Below are 21,153 nucleotides of genomic sequence, written 5' to 3'. Positions count from 1 at the left end.
AAGACAGAATATACGTCAAGACGAAGCATTTCACCTTTAGCTGAAAAAGAGAGTACATGATAGTTGAATCTCCTCAAATATAATCGACTATCATAAGCGTGGTCAAACGGGAAAAACTATCATCGGCTATTGTGAAACATTTGACCAAGCTCAAAGTGAATGATAATGAATGAATGATAGTGAATGATAGTACATCATGGTTGGTGCTACAAATATCATGCGCCATTTCGCCAGGGATTAAGAGACGGACTCGGCTGCGAGTTAGGATAATCCTTGTCTAAACATGGGCATCACACAAAACAAAAAATACGGGAACAAGATCAAATAAATAGCTAAAACAAAGTAAGGTAGATGAAACGTCACGAGGAACGACGAATCTAGGACTTAGCGAGTCTCAAATATAGTTCGTGCCACAATTCGGCTGGACTGGTTTTACGTCTCTGAAGTCACTAACATGTGTCGCTAAGTTAACGAGACCATGCACAGTCTTGTCCTCGAACGGCGACAGGTTAACGATCCAGACCGCAGCGAAAAGTATTTGAGAGATCTTTGAAACACTGTCTTGTCCTTTTTATGATAATATACCATGGAAATTCACAATGGGAATGTACGTCAATAAGTTCCGTTTTCCCCTCACTTGTGTCGCAAATTAATCCATCTGCATAAAACATGTTCATAATATCCTTTCACGGGATAAAGGAAAATGGCTCCATCTGAAGGGCCTATCCACACCATTTTGTTACCACATCAACAAACTAAATTGTAGTTCTCGGTTATTCTGTATGATTTTTTGTTATGACTAAAATGATTTTAGTCTGCGGTCAGCAGAAACCACCAAACAACTGCCCATTCTTCAAACAAAACTAGGTTTATCCACGTTAATGCATTTTAATGAGGATAAAATTTGTGAATTGAAAATAACGATTTCATTGTCGCTTGAGGAGAACCGCGTTTCCATGGCAACACCAGCTCGAAGACGTAGTCGTCGTAGTCGGATGAATGAAATCAATGTTTGTAGATTAAGAGTACGATATAGAAGTTGATACGTACGGTGCTTCAGGAAAGTGTCGATATCTCAACAGCCCTGTTCTGTTCAACACTCATGATCAATATCAACACGGCGATTTCTGAGAGACATTATGTCTTCTACCAGGTCTTGTGCACCTTTCTAATTGGCTGAATTGAAGAATATTTAATTATTCAGCTCTCACACGTAAAAACCTCGAGCTTTGTCTTGGTATAAACTATAAAACGACTGGACAGCTGGTCGCGACATGAAACCTTTGATCTTTCTGGATTTGCAGACGTTCTGCTTCGAGTTGAGAATTGCGGAAATGTATTTATCTACTGCTGTCGCTTCATACATGTAATCGTTCCTCATATGGATGCCCTTAATAGTACCTTATCAGGCTTCTTAGAGAAACTGAACTCTTCTGAGGTAAGTTTATGATTAGGAAAGACTTCAAGTTTGTGTCAATTTCCTTGAACATAAATAATTCTGGACAGCGATACAGAATCGGTAATGATATTTTAGTTTGTTTTCGCACGTTGGACGAGGTTGATTTCAATGACGACTTTCAAACCTTTTTACCTCGATGTAAGTTTAGACAATTTAAACCGTTGAAAATTGGTCGTAAACAAAATATTTAAAACCGGATTTCGTCGAATTTCAGACGCCTAATTAAAAAAAAATGGGAAATTATGGTCGCGAAATGTAGTCGGTTAACTATCAATGCACAATCTGTCGATCGTTACAAAGTAGCGCTTATCAACAGTAAATTAAAACTGAAGCTATGATGAGAACATTAGATAGGCTTCTGGGCTGTGGTATAATTGACAAAATATATTTTACGGAAGCACTAAAATTTCAGCCACGAATGGTAAACAAATTAACTATTTAATACTTTAAAAGCGGTTACCGAGATCTTCTCTGCAATCCAACGGCACAAACCTCATTGAAAAACGATGTAATTCGTGAACGATTCCTGTAAGCATAGCAACCCTGTTAACTACTAATTTTACCATGTTAATATCGCTGTAGTGGCTGTATTTGGCGTTAAGTTTGTTTGTTGTCTTAAAAGATAACGAAAGACGCGACTATGCTGGCTTTCAACGACGCAATTAAAACCGAGAAATGTGTAGTAAACGACATGTCTTCGAACAAGGAAAATTATTTTCTCCATCATAAAAAGCTTGCCATACTGTACTTTAATAGATAGGAACAACTTGCAATTTTTTTCTCTACTGAACTGAGTTTCCCTTGATTTATCTTGTTAAATAAATTATCGCTCTCTCACAGAATCATTGTTTGCGAGTTTTAATGGCGTACATAAAAATTCTAAGTGTTATCTTCGAACACGGCCAGCAATCTCGTAAAATAATTTGTTGATTTTTCTGATCATGACTCTAAATGGAGATCAAGGTAAGGAAGGAAACTTTTTTGCCGATTTTGGACAAGAGTTGGTCATTGTACAGCCAGCTAACTCAATTCTGAAAACTTGGTTGTATATCAAGACAATGTACAGAAATAAAGCCACTCTTTGATGATTTGTTCGGTTATTCCCATTAGCTGACTGCTTGAAAATGTGATGATTTTGTTAGGAGAATTTGGATATTTATCTACTAAGTATCAGGGAATAATTTCATCTTATTTCTATACCTTCCTTAGAAGTTTTAAAGCTTTGTTTAAAAGGGAATAAAAAATGGAAATTAGGGTAGACAGATCAATAGCTGACTTAAGCCTGATATTTATCTAAAAAATCAAAACATTTTTCGTCCACGATTATCATTTTATTTTGCCATCAATTTTCTGCTTTTTAGCAAGCGAGCAAGTAGAATTCTCCCCGGGAGAATGATATTCCAAACAAAAACACCTGCGTTAAATTTTGCGTTTCCTTTGTAATTACTATCGTAGTTGTATTTAGTTGAATAACATAGCTTGTACTAAAAACGTCCAGAATATTCTTCTGTTTGTTTTTCCATGACTAACTGAAAAAGAAAACTTACCAAGTCCAGTGGAGTGATCTGAGTAAATAGCACCGCGTGTGCCCATGGCATTGAGCCCGCTTGTGCGTTTAGCACTGATAAGATCTAAATAATCAAACCCGGTGAGCTAAGTGGTTTGTGGTTAGGTAGTACTAGACATAATAAGATGCCCTTGGTTATCAACACTATCAAGCATTTCACGTTATGTAGCCTAAATAAACAGAACTCTCTCCTCAGTCGCGGCTCCGTGTCGTGGATTGGTTTCAATGCTCTGTGGTCTTCTGTTTTGAATTTTCACACACAGGTGAAAATTAGTGGACAACATATATACACACATTTCTGTAGTGGTGTATCAGTCAGCAGATAATTGAATATTTCGAATTCAGCGTCTTGAGCACCAGGCATCCTTTTACTGGAAACACAATTTAGCATGCGAAGAACGGAAGAATTTTACACGGGTTTTGCAAACATAATCCAGCGCTCATAAATTTGATGTGCGAATGCGATCATGCCTTGTCTTTGTCTTTATTATTCAACTCTACTCATGGTGGAGTTGGTCTTTATTTTTCAACTCTTACGGAGGCAGCGTGGCCGAGTGGCTTAGGGCGCTGGTGTTGTAATCCGGCTTCAAGGCCTTCACCCTGCCACTAGCGGGATTTGTTTGTTTGGATTTTTTTTTTCCACTAGCGGGAATTGTTTCTCGGTAGTCCCGAGGAGTTCAAATCCTCGGTCACGCTTTGTAAATAGCCAACTGGTCTGCCTCGTGCCAGTTGGGATTTTTAACTAAGTTACGTTCATTTGAAATACTTGTTTCCTTTGTTTCAGTGGCATGCCTGTAAACTAGCTAAGCTTAGTGCTTGTATGGCTAAGTGCCTGACCACTACAAATAAGATTTTTATTTTTTACAGTTATTTTTACAACGCGAGAAACACGATTAGCTCGCTGTAGTAGCACATGTAGGTTTTTTATTGTCCTCTTATGAAAATAGTTGGATAAAATATACAGCTTTTTTTTTTTTGTTTCTTTATCATGTAAAACAAATAGATTCCATGTTGCCGTGCGTCTGTTCAGTAATAGATCATAGATGGCGTCAAAAGGTGGTAAGAACATCAGTGACACATTCGCCTAACGGCTCATGTGTCACTTTTTAACGTCATCTGTGATCTATTACTGAACAGACGCACGACAACATGGAATCTATTTGTCAAGTAGAGTGATGTTCAGTTGATCTGTTTTCTGTTGCAGACCTTTATTGTCATCACCAGCCGCTTTGGAACGCCGCACGTGCACAGACTAAATAAAGCCAAATCTGTTTATATATTTGGTCAAAATCACCCTTTTAGGAAGTTTTCATTGTATATAACTACAAATCAGTATCCTTTGGGCAAATTATTATTAAAATTTCATTGTGATATGTAGGTTCAGTTGCCTTTCAGTAAGCTCGTTAAACTTTGGCGCGAGAGACCTGAGTTCGAACCCTGATTTGGGACTAACGCTCAGAAGTCGTGTCAAATTTTCAACTCTTTAAATAACAACATGTCACAGACTTGAACTTGACATCCACCGTTCCTCAACTTTAATATCTCCTTAATGATTAATAACCTCCCCCCTTTTACCTTGTTGACCAGTGCCGTCAGAAGAGCAACAGCGATCTGATTCCATATTGAAATCGAAGGTCATGATAGGTTTCAGTACCTCCGAGGGCTAAATATCCTTTCTTTTCCTCAATTTTCATCCAATAGCTTTGAGCTCAGAAGGAAATTCTAGGCTATTTATTTTGAGAACTTTATGTTTGGTCACTTCTATGCCGTGTTGATTCATTCTTGATGCTAAATTCTTTAACGCTGTTCAGATATTTTGAAATTTTTGTTATCCTAACTATTTTAGTAAACTGTGTTTTTCTTGCATTGACAAATCCTCCAGAGGAGCCTGAGTGAGTATTTCCAACTGATTTCACTATGTAATGATTACTAATCAAAGAAGTGATAATTTTCTTCCGTTTACTAGTGAACATTACAAACATCCAAACGATTTCCCTTGGTTATTTCTTTAGCTTCATTTAATAAGTGAAAAGGATAGACAAGCAGTTCCCGCCATCTATCGAGAAGGGCAAACGTGAGGCGAATCTTTTCGCCAGTCAAAAAACGGGAGGGGGGCGGGGGCAAACATGCAGAACAGTCACGTCGCGTTCGTACTTTTTACAAATGTCAGTAAAACGCGAACTGCAAAATGTCTATTATTTTTGTTTATTGGACCGAACCCATGAATGACCAGGGGAAACGTTGTCAAATACAGCAAAAGGAGACCAACAGAACCAGAAGTCTATAACATACATCCTATCTGGTGTTAATTGACGTCTGATAAAACTGATAATATCCCGAGATAAGGAAATAGTACCCTAGTTGCTGGTGTTAACAGGTTTCCTGTTTAACTCTTCTCATTTAACAGATATGTGTTTGCAGCTATTTATACTGTTGAAATGATTCTCAAAATAATTGCCAAAGGATTTGCTCTTCACAAATATGCGTATTTACGAGACCCGTGGAATTGGCTGGATTTCGTGGTAGTAATATTTGGGTAGGATCTCTTATTTTGTTGAATTTTACTGTTAATCCCTATATCGAGTCAAGTATCGCCGGATATCCGGCACAAGACAAGTGCTTCTTTTTACGATATTCGATAAATTTCTTTCTTTTTTTTTTCTTTAAACATTCTCATGAACCTTTGGAGGTTAACAAGGTCTCTTTACTAAAGAAAATCAAACCCAAACAACTAAGGGGTGGACCATGTGCTGAAGCTAAGAAAAATTTGCATATTAAAAGCTGGTACACTGACCTAGAACAAACGCCTCTTAACAGACGTCAACAACTACCGGCGCCTTACAAACGACTTATCCACGAGGAAACGAAACCGACAAACGGACTTCTAAGAGACCGACTTAACAATACATGGACCAAAAACAGACCACTTTGACTAACAATAGACGGATCGAAACCGACCAATGACTGATGACAAACTCTACACGAGTCTTTCAGCCAATACCATCTTGGCTAAACTGACCAATAACGTTCAACGGACCAGACTTATAACATCATCGACTGACAAACACTATTCACTTGACTCTGAAGATGACTTCCGCTCAGGTTGTCGAAACGTCAGTCACCCAGAACAGTTCTTTTCAGAACTACCCTCACCCGGACGATCGCACTATACGAACTACTGATACTCCTGGGTTCAAACCATTTACTATGATAAAATTTATTAATGCAGGTCCTCAGCTGTTTGGTAACAATTTTGCTTTGTAACTCTAAATAAGGTAGAAGTAAGATTATTTCCTTTTTGAGGACTGTGGTGGTTGGATTCTTCGGTCTGTTTTGCTGCCTGTTAAAGCGATCACGAGTAGCTGTCATGCGTCTGCTATCGCAGGCCACATCACGTCAACTGGTCACAACTTAAAATGGGACCACTTTGATATATTGGCAAAAGGTCGGTCAGATACTCATGGCAAGATAAAGGAGACTCTACTAATTAGGGAATTGAAACCTACCCTAAACGATAATGTTAGCAGCAAAAAGCTTTATCTTTATTAGTTTGCATCTTTTAATATGCAAATTTTTCTCAGCTTCTGTCATTGTTATTGTTAATTAGTTACTTATCTTTAATTTAAATTTAGTTGTTTCTTCTATTCCAAACAGTCACTTCTGAAGATGTATGTCGAAACATACGAAACGTCAAGTTAATGAATTTCGTTTTCCAAAATGCGTTTCAGTGTCATGTTTGTCACAGCAGTTTGTGTGTTATTTCTTATTAAGCTAGGATGGCCAAAGGAAAAGAGTATTTACGGTAATGGAAGAAACTGGGCGTTTCCAATCTCTTTGAATTGAAGCATACAGTCTTACTTTTTATTGCAAATCACAGATCACGCATAAACAGCCGATATAAACAGCGTTTTTATATTTCTTTTCTTTCTCAAGCTATATAACTTTTGCTCCTGGGGTGGCAAATCTCTCTGGAATCAGGACATTCCGAGTGTTTCGAGCTCTCAGAACCATATCAGCCGTAAAAGGTTTGTGATTGTCAGTTTAGAAACAGAAAGCAAAATGAAACTATAATGCATTTTCATTATGCCGTTTGGTCGCTATTGGCTCTACTCTTTTTGGCTTTTTAGCGCTCATCAAACCTTTCTCTTTTATTTCCCAAATTAATATCAATTTCAACTATATGAACCTCAACTTAATAGTAGAGGGATCGTTTGTAAAAGAATGCATCACCAGAACATCCGAGATACATTTAAAAACGCGAGCCTGAATATATCATGTTTGTCTACTCTTAGCTCTACTTTCGTCCCCACCATCGTTTCTCGTACACTCATTCTAAAGGACTCTTATAATTTATCAAGTATTATAAACGATTACTAAGCTTCCTCGTTGTGTGATCTAGGAAGATTCAGTTACGATATGAAAACAGATCGAAACAGATGTTGGGATTAACCGCTCATCAATTAAAGTCATTATGTCCCGGAGGTACAGTAAAGTTAAGTTTGCTGTTTTATAGGTCTAAAGATGATGGTGAACACTCTCCTTGCATCCATGAAGATGTTATGGGATGTACTCATTCTCACAATGTTCTTTATTTGTATCTTCGCACTTGTCGGCATGCAAGTATTTGTGGGTGTATTGAGAAATAAATGCACGGAGCCTGGGCCCGAGAATCTTCAAATTTCTTACAAGGATTACGCATCCAATCCAAGTGAGTACTTCATGTTTACGATATGATGATTCCCTTTAAAGTTTAGTTCTAGTTTAGAGCACATTTTAAATAATTTTAAAACTGACCCGCTATGTTCCCTTTACATTGTCTCCGCATTGAGAAAAGAAAAGTACAGTTTACCTTGTCATAATATCTTTTAGTTTACTTAATGATCCTTAATAGCTCTTGCAAATATTCCTGATATTGACTTGCATACATACCTGGATCGATTTAATCGATGATCGATCTTCCGTGTTCTTGATTCTTTTCAACCTGTTTATTTTAGATGTTTGGATACTTGACTCTGAGGACAGACCCATCGTCTGTGGAAATAATTCTGGAGCTGTGTGAGTAGATGTTGTCAGAATCACCATATTAGATTTGAGCTACAGTAGGATATTAGACTGAAAACTGTACAGACGAGAAGGTGGGAAGTAGAGTCGCTTGTACAATGTCGTGAACCTTTAAGATAATTCTCTCTGGATGTACTTTAGGATACCTTTGCGAAATATTAAGGTGTAGTGTATGCGTAGAAACAAGTATTAAAAGCTTTAAGTGCATCAGATGATCTTCCTACAAAGCTAAAGAGCAAAGCAAATCACGCCCACCATAACATCTTTTTTTGAGTTGCATCTGATTAGTACTCGTATTTTTACTCTACAGGCACTGTTCAGCCAATCACAGCTGTCTTCCAGACGCAGGGGCTAATCCTAATTATGGATATACGAGTTTTGATCATTTCGGCTGGGCCATTATGACGTCATTCCAGCTTGTTACCTTGGACTTTTGGGAGAATGTGTACAATAATGTGAGTTATTTAAATTCTTATTTGCTTGCAAAAGGAGGCGTTTTTGTCCCCCTCTATTGCTCGCCAGCGACTCCTACCGAAAGGCAACTTTAAAGAAAAAAAAAACGACTGTATTCTTGCTCGAACGGTACATAGTTAGTATATTGGTGATCACCTGGCAAGAAGAGCAAATCGAGTTCGATTTTTTCCTTCGACTTTAAAGAGATAACAGATCGCGATAGGAGCACTGGCCTGGATGTACGCCTGTTATTTCATTTGCTATTTGCCTCCAAGTGGGAAACAATTTTAATCGCTTTGTAACATAGTCATCTTTTTGGAACTAGACGAATATAACTTATACAATTTCTATAGCTTAACATCATTCCCTGAACTGTTTTCCACTGCAGAGAAAATGGTGAAACCATCAGCTGTTGAACTGGCCTCTCAATTAACAATTATTCCACGAGCGCGCGTTGAATGTGACTATAATAGGCTACAATCGTATCAAACACTCGAATTGCATTATCCAAAGATTCAGTTTTTAATATGATTACTTATCCCTGATTATTTTATTTTTTTTCTTAAGATCCTTTACGCCCTGGGTCCGTGGACAGTGATCTATTTCCTGTGCATCGTGTTGTTTGGCCGATTTTACCTGATCAATCTCGTTCTCGCTGTAGTAGCAGCATCGTATGAAAATGAAGTGCAAAATGCTAAGCAGGTAAACATGTAGCTACGAAAAACAAATAACCATCAAGTGAAATAACTCACGTAGAGAAATCCCTACAAAAGTGATGCTGGTACCACTGTGAGATCTTTAAGCTTTTATTTAAAACTCGAGTATATACAGTGTACGAGAACATATTCAGAACCCTTGTTTTCTTTTCAGGAAAATGACAACTTACGCTTCAAACAGAAACAACAGGGCTCCACCTTCTCTCTGCGCAGCCGCAGAAGTATCTTGAGCCTCGTATACGGTGAACAAGATGTGGTTTTGGACGAGACGATTCACAAAGCCATGTTCGATCAAGCAGCAAACACTGAAAACCCTTTAACACCCTCACAAGCCGAGTCAATTTCTGTTTTTCAAATAAAACAAAGCCCTCAAGACATTAAGGACAACACAATTACAAGAAAAACCCTCACAAACAATAATCAAAGCGGGAATCCAGAGAAATCCGTCAAAAAGTGTTGTTCTTGCTGCGCTGGGCTATCTGTGAAGTGCGGATTTTGGAGATCATTTAGAAAACGAGTGAAGCGAGTCGTAGAGAGCAAAGTGTTTGAAGTTGGTATTATCATGATTATTCTGATTAACACTCTGTTCATGTCTATACAATATCACGGAATGGACGAGGATTTGGGCTTAGCGATTGATATTGTTAATCTGGTAAGTAAAGACACCCAAACCTTCAATTAATCGGTTTAAGTTGCTTTTAAGGACATTATTTTAGGTTAGCTTTTTACTGAAATGCTATATGTTTTAACATGTTTTGTATTTTTAGCAACCATTGTAAATTTACATCGTTATTGTGTAAAAAGCACCTGATCATTTCATGGAAAGTATATTGTATTTTAATATTATTATTATTACTATTATTATTATTAATTATCAGTTACATTTTAGTTATCAGTTAATTGCTAATTGGTTGTTGAGTACCTGCCCGGCAACGCAGCATAATGAGCTACCTGATAAATTCGATGGATAAAAATATCCCAAATTTGTTTTAGTTCACAACACAATGGCGTTGAAGAGGTAATGAAATTCTTTGGTTTACCAGGCTGTGCTTTAAGTCGGTTTTGAAGACAGGTATACATGTTTGACAAAATAAAGAACGAAAACAACCCCTGCTCTCTTCCAAACAAAACCACATCCCTTTGTTCGGTAATATGTTTTGCCAGGTGCGCATGATTTACAATCCGTCAAGTTCCAAAAGTTCCAGCTATTTTCAAAGTTTAGTCTCACATTTAGTATCAGGATTGCAACTGATTCTTGGCTCTGTTTTGCAGGTCTGTACATTTATCTTTCTGGGGGAAATGATTCTCAAGCTGATCGCTTTCAAGTTTCGTGGTTACATCAAAAGCCACTGGAACATTTTTGATGGCGTAGTTGTGGTAATCAGTCTCATAGACACTGTCTTGACTCTGTCAAACCTCATCGACAACACGGGCACAAGTGTATTGAGATCATTTAGACTGGTGAGCATTTTAATTAAATCCTTTAAGATGGTTCAAAATATTCCAGTTTTTGTTTTTGCTGTAGTCAGCTACCTCAGGGCCGGCTAGTTCAAACTCCGATTAGGTTATCCCAGGATTAGCGGGAATTTTGTTTTCAGTTTTGTAACTTTTCTTTAAGTTTACAGCTTTTTTGGCAAATTTTGATTCATAAAAATAACAATTAGTTTTCTTGGCGTTCTTTCCAGGTTCGTATTCTAAAGCTCGCCAAGTCCTGGGGCACAATGTCAAGCCTTCTGGCAACAATAGGTCACAGTCTGGGAGCGCTTGCCAACCTGTCCGTCATATTAGCCATCATCATCTATATCTTCGCTGTGGTGGGCATGCAACTGTTTGGTTCTTCCTACACGCCTGAGAAATTCGACGGCGAAATTCCTCGGTGGCGATTCACAGATTTCTGGCATTCATTTTTGCTAATATTTCGGATTATTTGCGGAGAGTGGATTGAACCTCTGTGGGACTGCATGAGGGCTGCAGGGCCAGCTTCCATTATACTCTTCATACCAGCATTTATTTTAGGACACTTTATTGTAAGTAAACAAATATATTTTTCGTTGTCATTTTGATTTTTCATACTGACGTATACATAAGTAAAAATGAAATTCATTCCAATATTTGTTCATGCACCAATTTCGATATGCCAGTGTAACTTGGATCGGAGGCGAAATGAAACAAAATGAATTATTTATTTCCATACAAACTCCAATACATCGAAGTTATTTACCAGTAGGTTGGCAACAATACTCACGATTCTGTCACGTTTCAGATCTTGAACCTTTTCCTGGCGCTTCTGTTAAGCTCATTCGCTGGTCAAGCCTCGCCCTCATCCGCGCAAGGAAATAAAAAGAATCGAATCTTCACGCGCCTAAGAAAGGTCGTGATTGCGTCGCGTTTCATCAGGAGAATCAAATTCAAAGTCAGGTGGCCTCAAAACAGTGTATCCCCGACAGAAGAGGTCGTGGAAAGTAAGTACGCACAAAACTAGGGTTTGAGTATTTACTTATGGATAGTCTCCCCCAATACCAGACATATAGGCAGTGTTTTTCGTCCTTCTGCTGTGAAGAAGTTGACCATCGTAAAGTTTCATAGAATTGTTTCTGTGATGACTAATAAGGCCAATTCGAGCCCAGACGTCCCTGGAACTCTTACTTCGCAGTTTAACTGAGTTCTAAGGAACTGTTGTGATTACAGACACTACTGGATTTGTGGACTGCAAACTTTAGTTCCCTGTCTCACAACGCTGTACTTCACATGCTGCAGTTGTATAGATTAAGCCCTGTCCACACTAACTTGCTTTCGTTTGAAAACGAATTCTTCCCTTCTTGAACAGATTGCAGCTGATTTTTCTTGAATTGTAAAATAAAAAGAGCAATGAAGTAATTACTAGCCAAATAGCACCATAGATTGCTAAGATTAGGAAAATTAAGATGACAAGAATTATCAATGCAAGACGTATTGCAAGACGCGGCTACTTGCAAAAATGTAACCAGTTATTTGAAGGATCAGCATTGGACAAGTTTTCAATTAATTCAGACTTGGTTTAAATTGCCAACAAGGTAGCCGATTTAGTGAGGGTCTTACGTAGAACGCAATTGCGAAAGATGGAGAAGACGAAAGAAACCTCCTCGACTATTTAACTGAAATCGACTTCAGTAGTTAAGTAAGCAAATGCTTTCTCACAGAATGAAATAATCATATTGCAGTTGAATTTCTCTTTTTTAGTCAGCAATGGCCATACAGACACAGTGGGATCAATATCTAGGAGAGCCTCGCAAGTGGACTGCCCGCCTGACTCACCAAAAACAGTATGTTGCTGTTCCTTGAACACCCGGGAATATGAAGTTGACAACTGCTTTCCGACTCAGCGTAGCTGCTGTAGTAGGTTTGAAGATACCACATGTCACGTGATTTGGATGTGCGTACGTCACAAAGTTAAATGCTTTGTGGAGCACAAGTATTTTGAATGGTTCATCGTGTTTCTAATTGCAGCAAGTAGCATTGCTTTGGTGAGTGGATTTTTCTTTGAGCATGTCCATGATATTATCACAGTTACACTGATATCACTCTGTTATATTTCATGACTCACTATATGCCAAACCGTCGAATGTCGACGGCAAACTCGGAATCAGATTTGCCAGGCAGGAATGTGCCGTCTATTTCACAATGATACGTTGCTAAGAACGTACGCGATCTCTGATCATGACTGATCGATTTAACATGTCAACGAAAAAACTGAATGAATGTCGAATGTCTGCAAAAGTAAGCATAGCGAATCAAGGCATGAAAAAACCACCACCGCTCCAAATCGGTGATTATCAAGTTAATCTCTGCCATTGACCCATGTAAAATGAAGTGTAGGGACTACTACTGGCTCTACATTAATGGCAGTACTTGTACTGCCACTGGACTGAAAAAATGGGAAAAAAGAATTAAAATTAGATAACATCGATTGGAGGTCAAATTTACTCTTATTGGACAAACATGTTGTGAAAATAAATTGAGAGAATTTAGCTTTAAGTTGATTCATAGACTAACTGTTACCAAGAAGAAATTATGTACCTACGGTTTAGAAGACGAAAACAAATGTTTATACTGTAAAGAGCCGGACTCGATCCTTCATACCTTTGTTGAATGCCATTTTACTCAAGACTTTTATACCAAACTTGTCGATTGGTTCAATGCAAAATTCAATTGTACTTTCTCCCCAAAGTCTCATGAGATATTATTTGGAATAGTGATAAATATTTCTGAAAACAGCGTTCTACAATTTAATTACTGTTTATTATTTGCAAAATATTACTTATACTATCAGAAAATGTACCCTAAGCATTGCAACATAGACGAGTTTGTTATTAAGGTGGAACAAAAGCTGATCATTGATAGTCGTCTGAAGAGAAAGATTCTTGTATGAGATGCCTCTAACCCTGATGCATTCTATCCATACTTTATGCTCGACTATAGTGACTATGTAAGCAAGATGGTGCTCGACTTGTAATTTTATATTAAGTGTGTTCATTGTAATTTTATTTTGTTGTAACCAATAAAAAGATTTTTTGTTTTTGCAAAAAAAAAAAAAGAGTTTTTCTCTGCCTATGAAAAACTTGAAGATAATTGCTCATTTTCTAACGTGCTTGAAAGTTTTCTTCAATTTTACTCAATGACTTGAAATAACTTGACTATGCCAAACCCATTTGATTTGCAAAAGTTTTTAAATATACAAGTTTCACTTCTTCTAAGGCCTTCGAAGACGTCTACTTGGACAGCAGACCAACCTTGAAGGAGGTTTTAAGGGTGCTCAACATTTTCTTTGCCGCTGTGTTCGTGCTCGAGTTCTTACTCAAAATCATCGGTCTCGGTTTCACGTCCTATTTCTCGAGCGCGTGGAACTGGCTTGATGTCGTTATCATAGTGGTAAGTAATCTTGTTAAATCTTCCTCTTGAGGTGTTTCCGAATTTCTCCCTAGCTATAAAATGAGAGTTGCTGTAGCCAAGTAATCTAGTTGTTTGACTTTAAATTTAGAAGTCTCGGGTTAAAATCGCCGTTTAAGTTGTTACTGGATTTACTTGAACACGGTGGCTCTGAGTTTAACAGCTCCACAGTCAAGCTTTGTTTCAATAGCTCCTTCAGAAGTTGATTACCTTTCCATTAGTTACGATTATTATCCAATAGTTTTATGTTCAGTTTGTTTTAGTGAACGTTATCGATGTCCCTATTTTTGATTCCTCAAATGAATTACTAGCCTGGGGATAGCACAACATTTCAAAATTTATTCAGAAAAAAATAACAGCTCTGGTGGTACCAGTTATTGTGTCTGAAAATGTATTTTCATTCTTTCAAAAGGTTTCGCTCATCGCTTTGTTTGGCAATGAAGAAGTCATGTCTATTCGCTCTCTGCGAACACTGAGAGCTTTGCGGCCACTGAGGGCAATCTCCAGATTTGAACGCATGAGGGTGAGTTATTTTAAAATGCTTTAAGCGCCGTTATTTCCCAGTTTCCGATGTCCCTATTTCAATATTTTTATTTTCATTATTGCTCTATGATCTTGCAGTGTCTCGAAGCACGCCACCTTCTTCAACCAGTGCACTTTTCAACCAGATAGCTTTTGGTACATATAAGGCAAATGGCCAATTTCCTCCATAAGGCACGCCCGCAGGGAATCACGGTAGTTGTTTCCATCATCTTGGACTGGATATATATTATTTTTGCAACTACCATGATTCCTTGCAGGTGCGCCTCGTGCAGGGAATTGGCCATAAAAGAAAACTCCAAAACGTGACCCCTCTGGGATCCGATTTAGATACACAAGGAAAAAATTCCAATCGGTGACAACTCAGCACACTAGTATATAGGATGAAATAACGCCTACACTTTATGTCGGCTTGCTATCCTTTGAACGTTACTGGGAACAACATACATCGTGTTATATAAACGATAGCCACCATTTGGCACGAAAATATGCTAGGATATTTGTCCACGGACCTTGTCTGTTCCGAGAAGAAAATGGTCTGTGACAAATTATGCTAATATGGTCGTCGATTAATGCGGACTGTGACATTTTTAAGCCTCTTGGCTTTATTTTTCAGGTGGTGATCAGCTCTCTGTTTCACGCCATACCCGGAATCGCCAATGTTCTTCTCGTGTGCCTGGTATTCTGGCTTATTTTTAGTATCATGGGCGTCAATCTTTTTGGCGGGAAATTCTACAAGTGTGTCGACGCGCGCGGCGTTAAGTATGACGCTTCTGTAGTGGCTAACAAGTCCGCATGCCTTGCAAGAGGAGACCGATGGATTAACTCAAACGTTAACTTTGATAATTCTGGCAACGGATTTTTGGCACTTCTTCAAGTGGTATGTTTAATTAAGAAGTTAAAGATTCTGTATTTCGAATATTTTGAAGGAAATCATGATGTACTTTTCTAAAGAGTTGGCACAATAGCAGTACTAACAACATCATAGAGCGACAGGTCAACTTAATAATATAGTTATATATAATTCAGGTGTCAATGGAAAAAATATTTGATAGCGCAGAAGAGGGGCATCTCCACTCAGTTAAGTTGGTAAAAATCGTGAGATATCACACCAACTGTTAAAATCTGAATAAAAATAATACAATGGGATTCTAAAAAAAAAAAAAAAACAGATTCAATAGTAGCTGATGTGGATGGTCCTGAGGGAAAAAGGAAGGCAGATAATTATAACCTGTTGCCTTTCAGGCTACTTTTGAGGGATGGATGGAGGTTATGGAGGACGCTATTGATGCTACTAAGGTTGGTAACATTTATCTTTGCTTCGTCTTTTCTGGTCTCCGTGTTCAACTAACACCCATCCTCGAACCAACACGATTTAACATTCAAAAGTCATACTATATTGTAAAGGAGTTTTGTGTGATATGCTAAGTTACCTTCAAATCGAAGGAAGTCTCATTTCCTTAAAATTAAAGTTGTCTTAAATAAAAACAAATACCACTGGTGGAGGTAATAATGAAGAAAAGAGGAACAACGCTTGATGTGATTACGAGGGAATACAAAAAAACTAACAAGAAAAATTAGGACTGAATTTCACAAGATTCGCCATCCTTGACGTAGCGACTTTAATTTCCGCGTTAGAAAACTAATGAAGCTTTTAGTTACTATCGCTTTCAATAACACGAGACCTCTGAAGTTTAAAACTTCCGTACCTAACGATTTCATTTTACGCTGCTGTCAATAATCTTAGCGGAAGTCTCACGAAACAAAGTTTTTTTCTTCAATGACTTGAAAGTGTTAGTAATAGTCTATGCTCTGTAAGTGACGGATCTTGAGCCATGTTGTCTCTTTCTTTTTTCGTTACTCCTGTCATTGTCGTGGTAGATATGTTTAAAGCAGCATAAGAAGACATTGTTAGGTATGTTTTGGAAAGTTTTGAAAGTCGCTGTACAAATGCCAGATAATAATAGTGTCATTTTTTTTGAAATTGAGGCTTTTCAAAAAGAAACAAAAAGACGTACATTGATTCATTTGAGAAAGGTGCTGGACTGAAACTTCATGCAATGCAACTTTCAAAGCAAGAGTTGCTGTTTACTATCACTCTGTATTAACTCGCATGTTGTTTGTTTATTGCTTGTTTACTTATCACTTACAGGTGGATCAACAGCCCGTGAGGGAGAACAATATGGCTGCTTACATGTTCTTCATTGTGTTCATTATTTCTGGATCTTTCTTTGTCTTAAATCTTTTCATCGGCGTCATCATCGACAACTTCAATCAACTCAAGCAACAGGTCAGCAACCATACACATTTTTTGTTTGTACGTCAATTAAACCGAATTAAAACGTGCTCGACTCTTAGCTAGTGAAATTTAAAACAATATTATTGTTCCCCTCCAGCTGTGCTTTTCTTTAACGTTGATTATGTGAATACAAAACAAAGTTTACAATATTGACTCTGTTGTTTTAATGTATTCTTGCCAACAGATGGAGGTGTTGGGTTCCGTACATATTTTTTTGACTCCAAACCAGAGGAGTTGGATGAATGCGATAAAAAACGCAGCAGCTAAGAAGCCGAAAAAGAAAATAGCAAGACCAGAGGTAATGACGGGATTCCGATCAAAGATTCTTCGTAAAACAGATCCCACACAGTCTGTACTGAACATCGCTCACTGGAAAATAAATTTAAAAAATATATTGCTAGTACTCATCTCTTTGACAATTTTCCCTCAATACAGAACCGCTATCAAGCTGTGGTGTTTGACATGGTGGAAAATCGCAAGTTTGAGATCTTTATTATCTTGGTGATCACAGTGAACATGATAGTGATGATGGTACAGCATTATGATCAGACACCTCAGGTTACATTGGTGTTAGATATCCTTTAATTCAACTATTTTGGAGTATTTTTACGTTTTTAGCAAGACATCCCTCCAATATTAGCCTTAAAAGACGAGACGCCTTGAGAGAGTACACTAGTCACTTAAAAATGGTGAAATAAGTTTCTGGTTTACACTTGTTGTTCTAGTGGTTAGTCCACTCGATACTGTATCTAGCCGTCCAGGTTCAACTTCTGGCTGGGGCCATGATTTTGTGTCCTTGGGCCAAACACTTTACTGATGCAGTGTCTCTTTTCACCCATGGTTTGAAAACCCTATCAGACATTCCATCCTCCCGGGAGGGGAGCAGCGTTATAGTCGCAAACAAAAGCCACATGCACTGGTACCGATAAGGCATCTGTCTTTTCCAGTCTCCTGAGACAGGAAAAGACTTAACCTTTCCCTGGGCAACTGAGAACTTGGTAACAAGCCAGTTTTCTAGTAATGGTAGTAGTTATAATTTATTTAAAGACGTGACACAGGAAGTGGTTGCCCGTTCTACCGAGCCAGGGACTCAAGATAAAAATGCTCGAAAAAAAACAACTACAAAAATAATGTAGAAATTTCACCTATAATAACCTTTCTGGTAGCTTATTAAGACATTACATCGTGTTTGTCCTTAACAAGAGATCGCCCTATGTGTCCATCACAATACTTCAACATCGTATTCACCTGTATATTTATCATTGAGGCGATACTAAGAATTATCGCCCTGAGATGGGGATATTTTCAACAGCGCTGGAATGTGTTTGACTTCGTCATTGTCGTATTGTCGATAGTAGGTAAGAAATTGTCAGGATATCGAAATTTATGCCATGCCATAGAGAATACAGCCAATCAAAATACAGGAAAGCCGTTTTATATTTGACAGTATAACACTCAACCTTCCCATCGCGCGCCACGCGTATGTCGCATTGATTGTGTTGATCACTGTATTTTCTACGGCGTAGTTATGTGACGCTCTCTTGTGGTATACCACGGAATATCAAACTTGTCACATGTATTTTCTTGGTATCAGTACACACCCGTCGTATACCGAGAAAATACAAGTGACTCGTGGGATAATCCATGGTATACCACGAGAGAACGTTGCATAACTAGTATATAAGTTACTTTTTATTCAAACTGTGGATATTGAAGTGTTTTATGCCGGGAACCCGTCTTTCGAGTGCTTTATCGCACTGAGATGTGTCTGGTTGCCAATGACTACGGACTAGTTACTGGAAACTCGCACCATCTTGTACGCTACTATTTGAGTTGTTGTTCTTTACCTAGATTTGAAATTTGCGGAAGATTATGAATTCCAAATGTCAAACTGAACATTTTCTAAGGTTCAAATTAAAAGAGAATATTCATCAACAGAATTCGTATCCACGCTCGTAACAACTAAATCTAAATGCTCGTGATTTCATTTTGCCGAGGTATTGTACTATCTTTCTTTTCCTTATGTTTTACAGTTTATCTATGGATCACAGTCTGTCGTTCCGATGGCTTTTTTACAAGTGTCATTTTATTTTTAAGGTGGTCTAAATATAGCGAGAGGCGCTGGCATGATGGCTAGCTCGCTGGACTTGAGTAGTCCGGGTTGGAGCCCTGGCCTGGGACGATGCGTTGTGTTCTTGGACAAAGACACTTTATTCTCACAGTGCCTCTCTTCACCCGGGTGTATAAATGGGTACCGGCGAATCTAATGCTGGGGGGTAACCCTACGATGGACCAGCATCCCATCCAGGGGGGTAGTATACATACTCCTAGTCGCTTCATGCTACAGAAACTGGCTTTATGGGCCACTGGTTTGACGCAAACTTGACCTAAAGTAGCACGACCTCCCAAGCCTCTTTAATAAAAGTCGTTTTTTTTTAATTGCTTTGCAGGTATACTTGTGGAGAACCTTAACAAGACAGGCATCATCATAACACCTAATCTCTTACGTGTTGTTCGCGTATTCCGAGTTGGCAGACTTCTCCGCTTCTTCGAGAAAGCTAAAGGCATTCAACGGCTCATGTTCTCACTTATAATCTCCTTGCCAGCGCTGTTCAATGTGGGAGGCATACTTTTTCTCATTATGTTCATCTACGCCATCATAGGAATGTCCTTCTTTGCCCATGTCAAGAAGACAGGCGCTTTGAATGACGTGGTCAATTTTGAAACGTTTTTGAACTCGATGGTGTTAATTTTTCGCCTTATGACTGCGGCGGGCTGGAACGATGTTTTAGAACCATTGATGATCCAGCCGCCAGATTGTGACCCGAATTATAAAGGGCTGTCGAATGGCAATTGCGGAAATGGCTGGATCGCAGTTTGTTACTTTTCAAGCTTCATTGTAATTATTTTTCTAGTCCTTATCAACATGTACGTTGCTGTAATACTGGAGAATTATAACAACGTCATGGAGCAAGAAAAGATTGGAATTACCGGAGAGGACATAGATTTGTTCTATCAACACTGGATGCTGTATGACCCAGACAGCACTCAATACATTTATTATAAAGATCTGTCGGAGTTTCTGCACACCTTAAAGGGAAACCTGAGAATTAAACAACCAAACAAGGCCGCATGCGCGCTCCTGAATATACCGCTGTACGAAGACGACAAGATTTACTGTCTGCACTTGCTGCAGGTTTTGGTAAAGAGAGTTTTAACTGGCTACGAGGAGTTTGATTCCGAGGAATTTAACTTACTAATGAAGCGAATGGAGGAAAGATTTCGAGCTGTTTTTCCCGCAGTAACACATTACCGTCAAACCACCACCACAATGGATAAAAACCGCGAGATTGTCGCCGCAAGGGTTATAACACGCGCGGTCAGGAGATACCGGGAAAGGAAACGTAGAGAAGCCTCGTCATTGAGTGTTGCTGATGCTGGGAGTAAACCAGACACAGGAAACATCAATCATGGATTGAATGAGCATGATATGAACACACTAGTACACGGAGGGTTAAACAGAAGCCGCATAGCTGACTTAGTACTCTCTGGGGACAGGCTGAGTGATTCTCTTCCTAATCTATACAAAACTAATCACTTACAGCCGCTGAAAGGTAAAACAAAGGCAACAACTGCATGGACACCTTCACTGGAAAAAACAGTTTTCACTAGGGTGGACACAGTGAGACAAGGAACACCAAGGTCTGCGCCACTCAAGAAAATAGACGTGATGAAACAGCCTACAATCGATCACACTAAAAAAAACTAAAATAAGCAGTGAGCCGATTGACTCTACAAGCAAACCTAGTTACAGCTGAGTACAATGTAACAACTGCAAAAAATCTTCGAAAGAAGTTCCTGCGGCAACAAAACATGCAATGTTTTCTGAATTTTCTTTCTATTTATTTTTTTAAGCGTTGGCCTTCCAGTGAGAGCTATTTTGCAAATATGATATGTTCAGATTTAAGTTGTTTATGTTGTTTGTAACTGATTGTTTTTCTTGTTGGAGTACAAATTCTAAGAAATATATTTTGAAATAGAATAGACACTGAATAGATGAAATTCTCTGATATTTGAACTGCGGGATAAACATTTAAGTAGTAGAAAAATCATCCCATACGCAGTTGCGATA

General features: G+C 38.4%; 1 protein-coding gene across 1 annotated transcript; it reads left to right on the top strand.

The window, feature by feature from the left end:
* Positions 1-1,253: 1,253 nt before the first annotated feature.
* LOC110045825 (sodium channel protein 1 brain-like) lies at positions 1,254-21,083 on the top strand. Its single transcript, XM_089291940.1, has 23 exons — positions 1,254-1,438; positions 4,231-4,358; positions 4,838-4,918; positions 5,434-5,562; positions 6,960-7,051; positions 7,540-7,734; positions 8,021-8,081; positions 8,398-8,542; positions 9,108-9,242; positions 9,411-9,908; positions 10,529-10,717; positions 10,942-11,283; positions 11,520-11,718; positions 12,476-12,759; positions 13,991-14,164; positions 14,595-14,705; positions 15,339-15,602; positions 15,968-16,021; positions 16,875-17,012; positions 17,206-17,319; positions 17,457-17,595; positions 18,248-18,379; positions 19,472-21,083. Exons 1-23 carry the CDS (start codon positions 1,382-1,384, stop codon positions 20,788-20,790), a joined length of 4,980 nt encoding a protein of 1,659 aa, XP_089148066.1. The 5' UTR covers positions 1,254-1,381; the 3' UTR covers positions 20,791-21,083.
* The last annotated feature ends 70 nt before the right edge of the window (positions 21,084-21,153 follow it).

This window comes from Orbicella faveolata, unplaced genomic scaffold, assembly GCF_042242905.1.
Source record: "Orbicella faveolata isolate gen_17 unplaced genomic scaffold, um_ofav_v1 contig_24, whole genome shotgun sequence".
NCBI classification, from domain to species: domain Eukaryota; kingdom Metazoa; phylum Cnidaria; class Anthozoa; order Scleractinia; family Merulinidae; genus Orbicella; species Orbicella faveolata.
The sequence above is the reverse complement of the archived record's forward strand: the minus strand, read 5'-3'. Positions and strand labels throughout refer to the sequence as shown.

Excerpts from the sequence above, each read along its gene's own strand:
- LOC110045825 (XM_089291940.1), top strand. The coding sequence starts at position 1,382 with ATGGATGCCCTTAATAGTACCTTATCAGGCTTCTTAGAGAAACTGAAC. Across the intron at positions 8,543-9,107 it reads GGGAGAATGTGTACAATAAT|ATCCTTTACGCCCTGGGTCC; the intron begins GTGAGTTATTTA and ends TTTTTTCTTAAG. Across the intron at positions 17,320-17,456 it reads AGAAAATAGCAAGACCAGAG|AACCGCTATCAAGCTGTGGT; the intron begins GTAATGACGGGA and ends CCCTCAATACAG.